Raw genomic sequence first — 17,730 nt, 5'->3', positions numbered from 1 at the left:
TTGCCCTGTCACTTATGTCCTGGGGATGTATGTGAAAAGAACAGCATTTTTAAACCATATACTCCTGATCTGGCATGGTCCTCATCACCCACTAGGAGCTGCAATAAAACTGAGCTGCACATGGAGGCAGCCCAGGAACCTTGTTTTGACTTGTGAAACGAGGAAACTGTGACATTAACATCACTGAGAAGGATTAAACAGAGAAAAGAAGAAAAAAGACCAAAAAACCAATAACAAGCAAAGAGAGATTATTTACAAACTGTAACTGCATTTCAAGAATGTTCATGAACAGATGGGATTAGGAAAACATTAAGCCTCCGCCCTTCCAATTTTTCCGGTAGGGTGGGCTGTTGCCAATCTTTCCTGAACTTCCTATTGTGTTTGAACATCAGTCTCTTACCCTTATCTGAGAATGACTCAAAAAAGCAGGCCCTCAGAGGAAAACTTCAATGCTACTTGGGGTTTTTTTAATCAATGTGTCACTGTTTGGCCCAAGCTGGCAAGATGAAGTCCAAATGATTTTTTCAGCTAGTTGGCTGTTTGATCAGGTTTAGCTTTTCAGCACTGTGTGTCATTTCCTGCACTCCCAGGCGGCTCAGATCTAGATCTGCAGCCAGCTGCTGGCAACAGTCAGGCTCCTGTAAACAAGTTGCTTTCAGGTTGATCAGTTCTGTGCTGTCAGAGCCAGGGGGAGAGGGTGTGCAGGATATGCAAGCAAACACAGGGTAGAGCAGCATGAAGAACTAGAGATGAAATACCATGGTTGAGGCTTAAGACAACCACAGATGGAGGTTCTAGTTATGGCTCTAGTCATGGCTCTGCAACTTCTACCTCAACCAACTATAAGTCCAGCTTGAGTAACTTGCTTATCAAGGTCTATAAGAATTAAATGATTTCTCCCTCATAGATCAAGTACTCAAGTTCTACTGAAAAGAATTCTCTTGTGGTCTTTTGAAAGTTAGTTTTTGTGCATCAGCACTTTCCTTCCTGATGGCTGTAAATCAGGTCTTGTTAGATGATCTTGCATCCCCTGTGATTACTGCTAACAAGAAAACTTCATGGAGGACAACGGAAGTGGTATTTAACACCAGGTCACCTCCAGCTCCCTCTCTAACTGTTCAGATTTCTTTCATTTCCAGCATAAAGAGAACTACATCTCTTTCCACATCAGCACAGAAAATACAGCAGAAAGACACCATGTTCCAGAAGGCTTCAATCATACTTTCAGCGATGGTGTTGAGAACTTCAGTCCTGCACACACTAGCAGGCAGAGTTTTTAACAGTAGATGAATGAATGCCACTGGGGAGCAAGCACACAGTTCTCCTGTTGCAACAGATCTCTGCTGAAGAAGAGGGTAGGGATGAAAGGGAAAGAGAAGCCCAGCAGGATATCTGTATATATTCTTTTTGTCACAAGCAGTAAGGAAGCAAATTTTCACCATCTCAGCTGATACGGAGGTGTGAAAATAAGTAGGATGTATCAATTGACACTGGCTCTGGTATGATCTTGTGATAATGTTTCATGATAAAGTCAGGAGAGTGCTTCCCCTGGTACTAATCAAGAACACTGCAGATAAGTAATCTGGCTACTGGTCACCCCAGCTGGAACCTGTGGTGCACTAAAGGAACTGCATTCAAGTTTATTAATACCCTCCCTTCTTTGTGGCCACACACAGTTCCAGCATTTGTATTTTATGTGGCAGTGAAAAAGAGGAATTGTGTCTTTCAGCCTCAGTTATACACTTGCTTCCACCCACACACTAACGCAGTGTAGAAATTGTTCCAGAGTTCTGATTCAGCAACATTCATTCATTAATACAGCATTCCTCACAGAGCTCCCAGCACCAGTACAATGCAGAGGCAGCCTGCACTTGGTCAAACAGTCCCCTGCTTAGAAGGGATTTGACATGGAGTTTTCACTCTGAAGTTTTTGAGTAGACCTATTATTCAGTCAGAATCCAAGAAAGTGGGTCTGCTTCTCCACTCCCTCTTATTCATGTGAGACAATGCTGTAAAGCCCCCATATTACTTGGCTGACATCAGGGCAGAGATAGTTCTCTGCTGCTATTCATCAGGACTGCTGTCTCAAAAGGATGCACAGCTGCTTTATGGTTTGAGCCAAGTCTTTAATCATGGGGATGGATGCACTGTTTGGCAGTATCATTTCTTACTGCTTGTTATTTGGGAACAATGGCAGCATCAAACCATCTGTATTTAATGAATATTCAAAAAGGTTTTTAAAAGACAAAACAAACACCTCTTCCTTTAGATTGACAAAACAAAAACAAACGGAGAAATTGCACAAGCAACCTATAAGGCAGCAGGTATTCTGGGAACAAGGCCCTCACTGAGGATGTTTTGCATATACAGCTCAAGAGATGGCATTCCACACAGGAAACAGCTTGGTAGCTGTTATACTCTACCTACCTGTTCAGGGCGCACTTGAGCATTAATAAGCTGGAAAACAACGATATCTGGGAGGCCAACATCTTCCAGTAAAAAGGAAGTGAGGGTCTCTCCATCTTTCAAAATGTCTAGAATTCGTATTCCTCTTCCTGCACAAAGAAATAAGTGCAGAGATGAGTGAGATGCCAAATGAAGGGAGTTAAAGAACACCTCATACCCTGGCTTAAACCTGCAAAAAGTGTGTACTTTGGCTCATATACTTAGTAGTGACTAATGGGGACCAAAACTACTTTTGAAATTCATTTCAATCCTTTGTTGGGGAATGATCATCAGAAATTGCTTGCTGTTCTGACTGTGCATGGCTGACCTCTCAAAGATGCTTCAGACTAGGGCTTCAGCAATGAAGTTTTGAAAGCATCCCTGACTGTGTTTGAAAGTCTCTGCCTCTCTTCTGAGGTCATGCTTTATCTTAAATGTTCAGCTGCTGAGGTTTGGGTCCTTTCTTCTGGACCTCTTGTAAATAACTTTAGCCAATGCTTTACATTTACATTAATCACTTGTTGTCAATTTAACTAGTCAATCTTATTCCACAGTGTTGCAAAACTGACCCTTTGAAAATCTTCCACAAGAAAAAACCTCCTTTTCTTTGGAGAAGCATAACTTGTTGGTAGTTTCATAGCCATATTAACCTGGATTACCAACGATTAAACTAAAATCTGGCAAATCTTCAGGCAAATCAATGAGACTACCCACTACTAAATTCAGCACATGTGACAGGCCACCTAATTTCCCTAATTCCATCTAGAACAATATGCAAAATATACTGCTCCTAAAGTCAAAAGTGCTAATCTTTTCTAACTTGTCTCTATTACATATCAGCATCAGACTGAGCTCTGTCTCAGTACGGTCCAAGTGAAAGCTTGGAAAGTGAATGCTGTTCATGTCCTTTGAATGTTACAGCCTTTATTAAAGGTAGTACACATAGCATCAACAGACTTGGGTGAAGAATGCTTGAAAAGCACTAGTTCTTCCAGTCTTTAGAACAGGCAATTGCAACTAATAGGAGCAGCATTTGGGGAGTTGGAACTAGATGATCCCAAGGTTCTTTCCAACCCTAACCATTCTATGATTCTATGTATCATACTGCCATGGGGCAGAACTTCTTCAATTGCTCCTCCATGTATTTATTCAAACAGTAGACACTGAAAACAGTAGGGGCCTGTCGCTCATTATCGCTGATGCCCTTCCTGGCACCCAGGTATTATTGTGCAAGAAAAGGCACACTACAGGAACATATTTTGTCAAATGTGTCAGCGCAATGGGAATGGCATGAAGAAGGAGGACTCAAAAGGTGGATCCGGTTTAAGGAATCAGCAGGAGAAACAATCCCAATTCTGACATTTGTTAATGTTTCATTGCTCAGTTTTGCAGCTATAACAATATTCTGTTGAGATTGTTACAGGCAATAGAAATAAGCTACAGAGAGAACGTAAAATGTCAATTCTGGCTTACTTCTTTATGTATGGAAAAAGGTGGCAAGTCACATTCTACTACTTTAGCTCCAGAACTGACTTTGTTACTTTGTTTTATGGAACAGGAAATTCCAAACTCTTTATTTATTTATTAACTAAAACACATTAACCCCCCCTGATTCTGAAGGAACATTAACATATTTCACAGGAGCAGGGAGGAATCTACTCTATTTCCCAACTGCTGAGTAAAGTTGATATAGGAGGCAAAGGCAACTTCCCAAACTATGGGGTGGGGTCCCTAGTATGTTGCAATCCCATGGCATGTCATGCTTTTCCTCACTTCTCAATTGGCAGGTTTGGTTTCTATAGCTGTGTACAAACCACAGCTCAGATTATACTCAAGTTCTTGTTGTTTGCATTCTGGGGCATTGTGATTGTCTCGTTATTTACAATCAGATAGTCCCTTTTTCACTTCTAGTTAGAAACTGCTGATAAGATAGTGGAGCATGCGTATCAGATGGTTTATACACTTCTTATTAAAAATATATGGAGAATGACTATTTGAATTTAGTAAGAATATTATTCCTGTGCCAAAGGACTTGAGAATGGGACAGATCAGTTCTCAAAGCCAGTCTATTTTACTGCCTTTAGTTTTAGGAGTATCTTCTCAGATTCTGTATTTAAAGTCTAAATATTAAATTTAAAATTTATTATTAAAACATTTTGTATTTTTTCCCCAGGATTGTGGTTTGAGTTGGGCAGATAGTTTTAGGTAAAAATTATCGGATTCATGTAATTCGCAAGCCTGTTTATAACACGTGTGCAACACCTCCTCTCTACACACATCATCAAAGTAAGCATTTTCTTCTTTAATTTCAGCTAACACTTGAAACAAAGAATCTCTAAGCTCTTCTCTGGGCTATGCTCCTAGTGTATATTCAGGTATATTCCCAGCTTCCATTTCTCTGCATCTTCCAGTGACGCTTTCTTACTGCTTCTGCCTCTACTGTAATAATAATGAATGAAATTGCTTTATCCACGTTTTACTCTGGATGGTGACATATCCATGCTTTTGTGTTTTGAGTTTTGTCTACTGTTATTTAAGGAACATGGTTGTAGAAAGGAGCTGATTGCCTGTGTTCTTCCTCTCAAATGAAAGGCATTTGTTGTAACACTGGATGAGTTTTAACTTACCCTAATGCTAAGCAAAATAACAGCTACAAGCGAAGTACCTTATAATGTTGTCAGTCTGCAGGGTAAGTTACTAGTCAGCTCTCAGAAGGGAAAATTCAAGAGTCTTAAGGGATCTAGACTAAACAATTACCTGCAATTCTTTCAGGATTTGTTCTCATTGTTTCCATAAACTGAGTCATAACAATCAGTTCTTCCCAGATTCTGCCAAGGTCACGGATTTCAGGGGCTTCCAGTACGAGCTCCTGAGCATCTTTATATACCCTCGCAAGGCTGAAAGAAGAAGTAGTGAACCAACAATAATTAAAGATGGATGGTTCTTGAGAACTTTTCATATAAAAAAAAGTTGATTTTCTCTGTGTTAGGGATGAAGGAAAAAAAAAATAAATAAAAAAACATTCCCCTCAGTTGTGAAACTCCAAACTCAGTTTTGTGATGAAAACAGAGCAGTTTCAGGTGGCGTGGGACTCAGTTAGTTTTAGAAGTCCACAGAAGGTTTAAGAGGGCTACTGGTATTGCAGAAGGTTGGCCACTCATACACTTCCTTCATTAGCAATGCTGATTTTGCTGGGGAGGCAGGACCTTCCCCAGACAGCATTCACCTCACAGCTATGGTGCAGATCTGCTCTGGTTCTATCCCAGGCTCAGCTCCAGCAGTTGGATGAGGCACTCTGGGCACATGCAGCCCTGCTCTGCGACATGACATGTAATCACTCAGACACAGAATCCTCCTCCCTCTCCCAGCCCAGTCTCCTCCAATATAAGGGTATTTTTTAGGCCCTTTCAAAATGCTTATTTTAGGAGAGGCAGGAAAACAGGAGTGCCAAATTGTCACAGGCAGCCATTCACATACTGGTTCTGGGTTAGAACAGGCGGTTCAAGCAAGGATACAATCAGGTCCTGTGTTTATAACCAGGTACAAAATAATTCCTATTAGCAGAGGGGAGACCATTACAGTTCTTTAACAGTCCTATGGTTTTCCATACATGGAATGGTATATCTCAGTCCTCATGACTTTTTTTAGCTTACAGGAAACAGCAAACAGGAAAGACTAAATTCTTTCAGAAAACACAATGTATTTGCTTCCTCTGTTATTCACTGAATTTACTCTGACTCACAGTTTGCTCTGTAATAAGCAACCTAGAAAAGCCAGAATGTATAGAGCAGAGAACCATCTAGCTTTAATGTGTGATTAAGCATACCCCACAAGAAAAGTCCAGCTGACTATTTTAAATCCTGTTCACTAGGAACAAAAGGTCAAATGCTACATTAACTACAAGCTTATGGGCCTTCATGTGACTGGAGCTTTAATGGCCTTAACATTGTTAGCATGTTAATTTTAATCACTGGATGCTCCAAGATGGACTAGGCAAAGGGAGCCTGGGAGCATTATTTATAGCTATTCTAACAGGTTTTTACTCTAAGGCTCTTTGTCCATTCTGCTGTCTTTCATGACTCAGCTATAACAATGTAATAGAGCACTCCCTCGGCAGTTTTTCACTAGCAGTCTGTAAATCTCCCATTCTCCTATTTTGTTAATAAGCCTAGTATCTGAAGGTTACTATGCTGATTAAAGTCTTACAAGTATATGACCAAAGTAGGTGCTACATAAGAAGTGGCAGTGTAGATTTTCCTTTGTTGCTACTTCATCAGAGCTCTCATTCAGAAGGGTCAACTCAAGTGAAAAGAAAGCTTAGGGGTTTCATACTCTTATATCAGAAAGATTTATCCTGAGACATTCACTAAGCAGTAGCCAATAGAAAGGATGCATTTTATTAAGCGTGTGTTCCCTCAAGACTAGTACTACTGAATTCTTCCTCAAAAAGGCCCAAACCTGCTATCATGAGCTCCGCTTCAACATTGCTGGAATGATGCGCTAGAAATGTGTCCATGAATGCTTAACAGGTGCCCAGAGCAGTCTATAAGCAATTGCCTAGCAGAACTGCATTATTACAACCCAGTGTCACACATACAGCTCTGCTTACATGGAACTGTTGTAATTGGACACAACACCTGGACCCTCTCCCGGGGTTGGGCTGCGGAAACAGGGGTTGTTCATGTTGCAGAAGATGCCATGTAACCATGGCAGTGTTCCTGCAGATGGCATTGCCTTGTTTGGGAAGTGACCTAGAGTATGGAAACACAAAATAATCAATGATTAGGTGTCTTTTCTAATGCAGCCTGTGGGAATCTAAATAGCAGGACAAGCTGGCTTACTACAAAAGGAACATGATAGAAAACATATAGGTTTCTCTTTTATTAAGCCAAAAAGTAAGTCAATATAAGCAATTTGGCTATTTTCAACTGAAATAAATTCTGAGCTAACTTTTTTAACAGATTTACGAAAATCTGTAACTGGATACACTCTTGAGACCTTATGTAAGTCTGATCACAAAACATCTCACAAGAAAATTAGAGCTTCCCCCCACATACTGATTATTCTTACAATCTATGGCTACAAATAACTAAACTACTTGAAGCAAAATCTATTCTTCTGCTGCTGGAGAATAACACCCAGCAAACAGGCCCCAGTTTGAGAACGTCTAGTCATTATCTAGCACAATTCAGAGCACGAAAGCATTTAAAATGTTCTTACATTCATGTTGGCGATAGAGTGGATTAGTTTTCCTCAGCCAGACAAGGGCAAGAAATAAGGACAGAGGCCATAGGAGCTCTACCAGGAAACGAAGCTGAGAAAAGAAGGAAAAAATAAATCCAAAGTAAATTTTACAGCTGAACAATGTATAGAGTCACTGGCTAGAAGGCTGAGGCCCGTTCTTGCAGCAGCAATGCTCAGTGCAGCATGTACCCATGGTTATTTCTTGCCTGTTTCATCACTTGGAAAGTACCAGGATTTCATCAGAGCCCCACAAAGCATCACCATTAACTAATACAGTGGCTTCCCCCCTCTTCTAAAGAAACATTCAAGCATCCTGACTGAGGTAAAGAGAGGTGGCAGGTAGTACTAAACTGCCAGACAGACCAGATGTTCAGTCCAAATAGTTTTTATACAAAGAAGATGACTACAATAATACAGGAAAACAGATGCAAGAGAGAGAGAAAGTGTAGGGTTTCTTTTTATCCACACTTTTGCAATGCTGGGCTCAGTAGCAGGCTGTCAGTGCACTGTGCTTACCAAAGGTAAAAGACCTTACATAAGCTTACATTCTTTGATCTTTACTTTAGCCTTTTTGTCATAATTCATTTCCACATTATTAGTTTTCTAATGCAGGTAGAAATGTATACATGAAGATCAAACACCTTATTCAGTAACATAGAAGACCCCATCAAAGGCCACTTGATTTCCCAGGTCGTTCAACACACTGGGAACAGTCACCAGCTCCCAGTCATGTCAGAAAATCAAGGGCACTGCTTTTACCACAGAGCAACATCCTGCCTGGTTTTTGGTCTGTTTCCTCCACTCCTGTGTTTCATTTTGTTTTACTGCCTCTGTGTGTTTTGGCAGAAGTTCGAAACTACAACCCTTTGATCCTGTGACACAGGCTTTGGGCTCTGAGGACTAGCTATGGGATTTCTGTGTCCAGCCACGTGGCACTTCTTTTCTCCTCCCTACAAGAGCCAGGACAAACCCTCCAGAACCAGGGTTGTAGCACACACACAGGAAAGCGCTCCCTGTCTCCTTTCCTTTGCTCCTGCCTCCCCGACTGGGCAACAAATATGTAACAATAATGCATAGAGCAGCAGAGCCAGAGACAAGGTAGGTCACATGTGAATTCCAACCAACCCCCCACCCCCACCCCGAACCAGTGCAGGGCAAAAGATACTCCACAGCTTAATTAAAAACAGGTTTTGGAGCTGCCCTGGTTTTTTCCACTGTAACTTTGTCTAATAGCTTTAGGTAAGCACAGCTTATGCTTACTACAAAAGGGTAGAAAGCTTTACACCAGGCAAACACTTCCTATTTCACACTTTTTCTCTTAAGGCTTTCCTTTTAAAACAGAACAACAACAATCCTCCCCACATACCTAGGAAGTTAAGCATGCCTGGTATTTTTAAAGGCAGACTAAATATTACCAGCAGCAAAGGGCAGATGACACAATCATTTGAGAAGGAAACCTGCCATTGTGCAACTCTTCTCCCGACAGCTGCTGTGCACAGCTCAGAACAGTGTTACAGACGATTCTCAGCAGGGGTCCACAAGGTCTTATCAACACCCATGGTCATCCAGTTGATAAGATGTTTGGGACAAGCACTACATACCCAAAAACTCAGAGGGGTAAGACCTGAGAGACTCCCTGGTTATTATCTTTGCTTCAAAGTTACTCTGGATTATTGCTCAGATGTCTACCCTTACTTCATTCCCAGGAAAGACAAAATCCTCAGGCTTGAATTCAGTAATTCCTTTCTGTCTGAGCTAACTAGTTTGGAAGGGATGAAGGCTAAAGTACAAAGGAAGCTTTCTTTCAAGCTGGTACACAATGTGTCATGCGACAAGGACAGAGCAAGTGCTATCAGCCCTCTGATTCTTTCCTCTGATCCTTGTCCTGAGGACACACAGGTGTCTCAGAACTCACTAGAAGGATCAGAGAGCAGCCCATAAGCCTGCAGAACCACAAGATAAACAGCCAGAAATCCCAGCAATATGCACAGAGAAATGTAATATCCAGATGGAGCTGTAAAGGACCAAGCAGAGTGATAGGATCATATAAATGTGACAAGCTTAACTGCCTGTGGATCAGCTCTTAACTTTGTAATGAAGCTTCTCCTCTTGTGAATTAGACTAAATGATAAACTTGAGTAGAAGACTGGATATGCCTCCATTTATGGTGCTACATGATGGTTAACATAAACCAGGCTGGTTTTCCCCAAACACATTTTCTAGCTATTTCTGACATTACGGGGTTTTGTTTTGGTTGCCTTGTTTCTTGGTGAGAACAAATAAGCAGGTAGGTTTATATACTTGGAAAAGGAAATGATTTTTACTGACTCTGTTGTAAAGTATTTTACTCTTCAGGGTGGAGAAAATATTTCTCTGTTGTGGATTAAATCACTGTGCTTACAAGCTAGCAGTGATCATCACAGAAAGGGATCTCTGGCAACAGCAGGAAACACCAAATTAGCATTTTTATAAGTTTTTATAGGAAAAAGAGAATCCCTGAAACCTAAGCAGGCACTCCGGGTCACATATATGAGCACGTTCACCCAAATGAAACAGTATTTCAAACACTAATAATACTGAAGAATTACATGAAGATCCATTTGCTAAAAATTAAATCCCAGTGACTGCCAATTCTCTCACATTTGAAGATCAGAAAACCACGGATTTTATGTTTGGTGAGGTTTTTTGGGTTTGTTTGTTTGGGAGTTTTCTCTTAACTTGAGAACTAAACTACTACAGCTCCCTGACAATCAGTAACCAAAGTCCAGCTTCAGAAAGGTGTAATGTAGCTCAAGTATGGATTGGTGACTTGATACTGTGTTAAATCATGAGCTAGCAAAGTTACATTAATAAGCTCTTGATGCATGTACACTGTGGAGAAAGTCTACTGAGAAGCTATGGAAGGACATTCAAATATGTCTATGAAGAAAATCAGATAATCCTTTGATCCTGGCAATTTCAGCATGTGAGTCATTCCTAATGACTAAAAGCAGGTCACACAGATAAGCACTGCAACTCACCCCATGGTTCAGCTTGACCCTATCGATCTCTTATTATGGCCAAATTGTCTGCATGACTGTTACAATCTCACAGATGCCCTAAAGTACGTTTCTATTATTTTTAGTTTGAAACAGGTAGTTATCTCTATGGAATCTCAAGAACACTTCCTTTGCTGGACAGAAGTAGTTGCAGTACAACAAATGACCAAGACTCTAGTTTGAGGTTTTGTTTGAGACTAAGGAAATTTGGCTTAAAGGGGAAAAGAGCAACAATATAGTGCAAAGTAACAGATAAATCTGCTCTAAGACAAAGTATAACAAGATCTAAGAGGATGTGAAAGGATTTAAAATACTTCTGATTTACGTCATTCAGACATACTAAAAAAGATAAAATGTGTCTGAATTTTAGGACCTTCACTGGATTCAACTCTAAGAGCAGCTGTATGTGAGAAGAAAAGCTAAAATTAGGAATGAAACCTCCCTGAGCTGAATGGTGTCCACGATGATTTCTAACGATAGATCTTTATATGTGGAAACACAAAAATATTATTACCCACAACTACTTCTTTTGGTCCCCAATACTATTTGTCAAAGAAACCCCTGATATGAGTATACCATGTTTAGACTGTAAAGAGCACCTTTGAAAACTGCACCAGACAAGATCCCAGACAGCAGGCCAAAACAACGATCACACTGGATCCTTTAAGGAACTGGTGATTTTTACACGCTGATGAACGTACCAGTCACTTCATCCAATGGAGCGCATGATCCAAAGCTGAAATCCAAAGATATTACTTTACCTTTTGTCTTTTCCGGAGGATCCAGTTCTTCCAGAGGAGAAGTCCAACTTGCCTGAAGAAGCTCATTCTTCTGCATCAACACTTCTGGTTAACCTGTTGCAAAGGTTGCATTGCCATTTCTCAGCTGACAGAAACAGACCCCAGAGCAAAGTAACAGCTTTCTGTTCCTAGTTTATGTTACCATAGAGATTGGTTCCCTTCATTGTCTGCACCATTTCATTTTGCACTTGATACACTATCATTCATGAAAAATCATGGTTTTCCTTTGTTTGGAGGCTGTTTCCTGTGACATGTTTATCAGCACTAAAAAGCAATAGAGAGGAAAGGCATCTCTTTCAAATGAAAAAAAGTCATTAACATTGAATCCAGCTATTCACTTGGACTTGCAAGTAATGAAAGCAGTTAGTTGTTGTATCATTTATCCGATTAAATCTGTGCGTTCAAACTATTTTTCACAATAAAAGGTGGATTTACAACTGGACATTAGTTTATCTAAAAATGGTTAGTTATTATGCTAAATATTGTAACTAGGTTTTCTATTCAGACATGGAACACAATATACAATAAATGTATATTGATTAACACAGCCTGGAATGGGTTTTGTAAAGGCAAATCCATTGTGTTGCCATTTTTTTAAAAAATATAAGATCTCGTATTTTTATGCCTTTAAATTTGGCAACTCCCATGGCATTTTTAGTAGGGATACAACAGAATTTAAAACCTTATATGCTCTGTTTTCTAGGTTCATGACTCATTTTGATCACCATGAATTCTGCCCTTCAAAAAGAAAAGGAGAATGTGACCTATAAATCTAAATACCAGGTACAGGGACCTGTTAAAAAATAAACTATTTGAATTTTCTACCTGTACCAGCTTCCTACTTAAGAGCTGCCTTACGGGATTCAAATGACTGAAGAGCAGTTTCTTCATGAATGGTTGGTAACTGGCAGAGTGTGGAAAAGGAAGTGAAGTCTTGACATTGAGGCCAAAGAAATGAATCCAGAGAAGTAAGAAATGATGTATTAACACGGTTAAATGCTAGTTCTCCTAGAGTTTGCCACATTGTATTTGTGCAAAATGTCATCCAAGCACATAGTAACAGAGGCCAAGTTTGCAGCCTAAGTGTAAGAACACAAATAACACTTTCACACTTTCACACGGCTGACACTAGAAAACCAATCTAGGTCGATTATTTGAGTGCTGAGTGTGCTCAGCAGACAGAAAAGGCTAAATTTAGACACCTTTTTGAAAAGAAGCACATCTAGTTCTTATTCAGATGTTTACACAATCCAGGGTCCTTCTGTGGAACTAGGCGCTGGGAGGGTTTAAGAATGCACGAATAAAATTGGCTGAGCATCAGCAAGGAAAGACCATACTTCTGCAGTTTCACTAGCAGCAGTACGTTCTGTATGTTTACAGACTGATGGCTCATAAGAACATTCTTACATGGAAACCTGTCCTATATTTGGCTGCAAGCAGCTCCCAGCAGTCACCTCAGGTGTTTCCAGGGAGGTTCTCTTCACAGAATCGCCAACTGTGGGCAGTCAGATGGCTTTCTGACACTGCTGCATAACCCAGGCTCTCCAACCTGCTGCTGTTCTGCTGAATGAACCCTGCAGCTGAACAAATGAGGAAAAGCCAGTTTATTTCCAACTTCCCTTGCCTTCCTCTAAATCCTAGATTGACATTGCAATCTTTCTACAACAGTTGTGAAAGGAAATTCAAGCCTTCATGTCAAGGCCATAAAATCTACAGTCTGCCAATGGCCTGGCCTCTCCTCTTCCTCCTGGCTCTTTACTGAGCCATCTATCATTAAGTTTCTGTCTCAATGAGAGATTCCCTAATGGCACAGAAAGTCTTCACTCATGTTCCTAACCTCTCGCTATGTATGACATACCTGCACAACTTTGTAACTGTCACTACCATTAGGAAGAAAATTTGTAGTGCAAGGCTAGAAATGGGATTAGGTTTGCCAGCTAAAATGGCTGTTAAGCATTTACTATGGGAAATCTAGCTGTTTCTCTGAGACTAAAATTATAAGTAGTAAAAAAGCCAAAACAAGTAACATTGTGGGGGGGAAAAGGGCAGTAAATAAGGTTATCCAGATTATGCTTGCTTTTTAACCTTCAAGGTTTTTTACATTAAACCTTGCTAGTTACATTTGCTGATAGATTGGGAGAGCTATTCCTTCCAAGAGAAGCAACTCAATCCAGACAACAAATTAATATGCATAAAGTGCCAAAGGAATTACTCTTTAGAAAAGTGACTACCAGATTCATTACCAAGGATAAGTTTCTGCTGAAACAGAGTTTAAAAGTACTTCTCCTTTTGGCCTAAACAAAACTACTTAAGTGATGGCATTCATACATGAAATGCAACCAACATATAAAACTTATAAAGAAAGATTAAATTTTTACTTGTCAGACACACTTTAGAATCACCTTTAATTTTAAGATGAACAAGAATACATTTGTATTTCCCCAGACTGCTTCATTTCACTAGGAGCTAAAGGGAAAGAACCTTGCTTTCATAAATGGAACAGCTTCACAGATAGAAGTGTTGAAGTGTACTAATCTTATACTGCTTAGAAATCTGAATTACATAGGTGAACATGAGAAAAAAGGGTAGGAAAAGAGTAACTTAATTCAATCAGAAGACACTGGACATACAAGCCTCAGATTCTGTATCAGCACAGAAAAAATAAGCAATGTTTAATTTTTAATCCTGACATATCCTTTCCTATCTGAGCATCACTTAGAATAACAAAATTGTGTGGTTAAGATTCAAGCTCTAGTAATTTAATTACAGCAAAACACTGTAGGTTAAAAATAATTAACTATAATAAAATAATGGAGTAGGACCATGGTAAAAGTAGTACCTATCAGTAACGTACTGAGAACTCGCCTTGGGATCAGGATGCACATGAACTTCTGGAGTGATTAGTCATGGTGGAGACCTATCTTCATTCTTCAAAGGCAGCACCCTGCTCACAAGATCAGTGGTGGCTTGATACACCTGCAATTAAAACCAGCACAGGCACTAGAAGAAATTCAGTTTCAAAAAAATCATTAATACAGATACTAAACCCCTCCTAAAACCAGAAAAAGCCCCACACACTTATGAACTGTTTTCCATTAAGAAGCTAATGCAAATGATGACTTACTATTTAGAATGGCTTTTACTTGCTGCCTGAAGACAACATGTTCAAGGCATGTGAATTCTATCCACGGCATATAAAACCTGTGTTTTGTTAGTTTTCCTTTTGCAGCAACTGATCGTCTTTCCAGAGAGCTGATTGTAAGGACCAACAAAAATAACTTGGTTCTAACATACTATTGAAGCATGGGGAAGACTCATACAAAGCCCCAACTTAAGAAATTGAAAACCAGCAATTTTTTACTTTTTCCTCTTTTTTTCCCCCCAGGAGTTCATGGCATAACATGGAAGAATGATTTGCTGCATACATTCAGAAAGAAAACTCATAGATATTGTTGACAGAAAACAAGAAAGTGAAGTAACTGGTTGCATCAGTCATTACCAGTAGTTTTAATACACAGTACAATAAATCTAAATACTGATTTTAAATCACCAGAATTAAATTAGTTTTTACATTTCAAAATAGCAAATTTCTCAAAGTTCAATCCCAGCTTATATACAACCTCTAGGAAAACATAAGAAAAAAACAAAGGTTAAAAATATCTTTAAGCAATGAAGTAATAAAAAAGGCCTTTTCTTCACTCTTTTTCTGGCTCTTGTACTTCAGCGGTGAAATATGGTGAAGTGATAGCTTCTATCACTTAGACCTTCTTGCTAGACAGCACATCTTGTAGTGTTACAAATGGAACCACAAGAAGGTGTCTAGGGTAGGAATGAAGTTAATAATTTCTTTTTCCAGCTGACACCACAGGAGGCTGAATATGGTCATGCAGCAAATCATGAATTTCTGTATTTACTTGGTGTGAGGTGAAGAACAGTGAGGCCTAGAAATGAGGTAAGCAAATAAGCATCATAGATAATAAAGATTCTGATTCTGACTGGCTGCCAACAACAAAAAGTAGTTCTTCCCTGATTTCATCCTGCAGGTTCAGCAGAACATTCCTGGCTTCTAGATTGTTAAGAGCAGCTAGCAAAGAGTCCCCTTACTCTGTTTATATTATATCTTTATTATCAAAAGCTATCAAGAATTTCTCCCAACTGAGTATTTCTTTAAGCCTGAATTTAATCATTACAATGATTACAATTATGTTCCTGCTTTTTTCTGAGGAGCCTGAGCTCCAAGGGTGCTAACATATCACAGCCATCCTCAAAGCATCAAGTAAACATCAGTGCAGTGTTCATTAATTCTACAAGTCTTTGATAGAATCAAACAAATACCATCCTGGGTAACTTTCTGAGCAGATTCTTTCAAACGTATGTCTGCTGATATAGCCTTAGAGAAGGCAGAAGTCCTTTCCACTACTTCAAAAATGAGTTCATAGGGTTTTCAAGCTTTCTCTAAACTCTACTTTTTTCACAAAGGTGGCACAAGTGGTTTTTTTCTATTGAAGACAATATTTCAGAGACTAGGATTTTTTTTTCTAAGCTTCCTAGACAAATCAGAACTGCAGGAACTGGAGAAGACAGGTTTTTTTCACCCCATTCACTTTCACAAATTATTCTAACAAAATTAATGTCCTTGCTATTGCTATAGTTACCCTGTGAAAGGCCAGGAAAGTTTGTTCTTGTAACATCTGCATGTGCAGAAATACAAGTAGTCCAGTATGTTTCTTCATGGACCATTACTCTCTAAGAACAGAAACAGCGAGACACAAAAGTAACTGTTTCACAACACCACTGCAGGAGAAGAAAATAATTCATTCTTCTCATCCGATCTTTGTTTTTTTATTTTCTAGAACTTCCAAAATATCAGCAAGCTGCAAGCTCACACAGAAATACATTAAGCTAAGTACAACATGACCTTATGTATGCTCAGGCTCAGACTCCCAGAGATTTATTCAGACAGCTTTTCAACAAATTCTGTTCTACATCAACTAATCCTCACTAAAGCAAGTTACATACTGGTATTAAATAGCTCATTTCACATCTCCAACCCAAATTACCCACAAGTAGTATGGTCTGATCCAGAAGCAAGAAAGCACTAAGTGAACATTGAATTCTTTATAGATTTTCATCTGTGAGGGTTGAAAGAGACTGCAATGCAGCAAAACCTCCCACCAGTGCTCATGCTGAGCAATGGCTCTGTGCAAGCATTACCACAGCTTCCCTCACTGCAGCTATTAGAAGCTGAGCACCAATCCAACCTTTGTTATTTAAAAAAATACATTAAAAAGGACATGGCACCATTTTGCCTGTTTCTTTCTCCTTCACAGGGCTTTGGGGAGCCCTTTGAGAATGCTCCATAAACCATTTTTTCACTGAATTTAACAATAGGTTTACACCAGACCACACTGCACTCTGCACACTGCTTCCTTCCCAGCACCACCTCAGGACCTTGAAGCCTCTGCACAAGTTGCCACCTAAACCACTGACTCTAACCTGACTTCTTTCACAAAGGATGACACAGAAACCTCCTCTTTCACAAGTGGCTTTGGTCTACTTTCTGCTGGACCTATGTTCATATCACAGCTGAGACTGACCCTGCTGCCATCATGACAGAGAAACAAGGGGCTTTACAAAGCCACAGAGGGTAGTGCACTCTAATGCCAGTGCAAAGCCAAGCAAATAATGCTGCTGCTGCTCGGCTGTAGACTGCATTTAAGCACCTCAACTATGTCCAAGGCAAGCAGACACTTTAACAGTTTTATTCAGAAGACAACCATTTTAAATCTAAGATCCTAAGTTGAGTTATTTTAAGAAAATGGATCCTTTTTTTATTTTTTTTTTCTGCTGCCCACATGTAGAGGGACACAGCTCTAATGGATTAAACTAATCTCTCCTAATCAGATTTTTCACAGCACAATTGGATGAGGGTAGGGTATATTTGTTTTCTATGTTCAGCTACATCAGCTGTGACCCATTTTTGCCCTGTGAAGCATGAGATCCTTGAAAGTAAACAGAGAAAGCTTATGTGGAGCCTATCATTTCACATGGGAGGGGAAAATGCTGCTTGGCCATCAAATTATGAAAACATCCCTAGTAAACTTTCTCACAATGCAAGTAAATATTTGCTAAAATTAACAGAATTTACAAATTACATGAAAAGATAGCTTAGAAAATATGCACCCATGTGTGCTGGGTGTACT

General features: G+C 39.6%; 1 protein-coding gene across 1 annotated transcript in view; it reads right to left on the bottom strand.

Annotated features, from left to right (window-relative positions):
• The window catches only part of ABCA4 (ATP binding cassette subfamily A member 4), a gene marked incomplete at both ends in the record, with an annotated part of 69,751 nt that extends 58,197 nt beyond the window's left edge, over positions 1 to 11,554 (bottom strand). Inside the window, 5 exons of the mRNA XM_080622650.1 lie at positions 2,428 to 2,555; positions 5,203 to 5,342; positions 7,055 to 7,196; positions 7,666 to 7,759; positions 11,489 to 11,554. Coding sequence (XP_080478776.1) covers positions 2,428 to 2,555; positions 5,203 to 5,342; positions 7,055 to 7,196; positions 7,666 to 7,759; positions 11,489 to 11,554 — 570 coding nt within the window. The remainder of the gene's footprint in view (positions 1 to 2,427; positions 2,556 to 5,202; positions 5,343 to 7,054; positions 7,197 to 7,665; positions 7,760 to 11,488) is intronic.
• Positions 11,555 to 17,730: the final 6,176 nt, after the last annotated feature.

Source organism: Psittacula echo (assembly GCF_963264785.1).
Source record: "Psittacula echo genome assembly, chromosome: 7".
Taxonomy (NCBI): Eukaryota; Metazoa; Chordata; class Aves; order Psittaciformes; family Psittacidae; genus Psittacula; species Psittacula echo.
The sequence above is the reverse complement of the archived record's forward strand: the minus strand, read 5'-3'. Positions and strand labels throughout refer to the sequence as shown.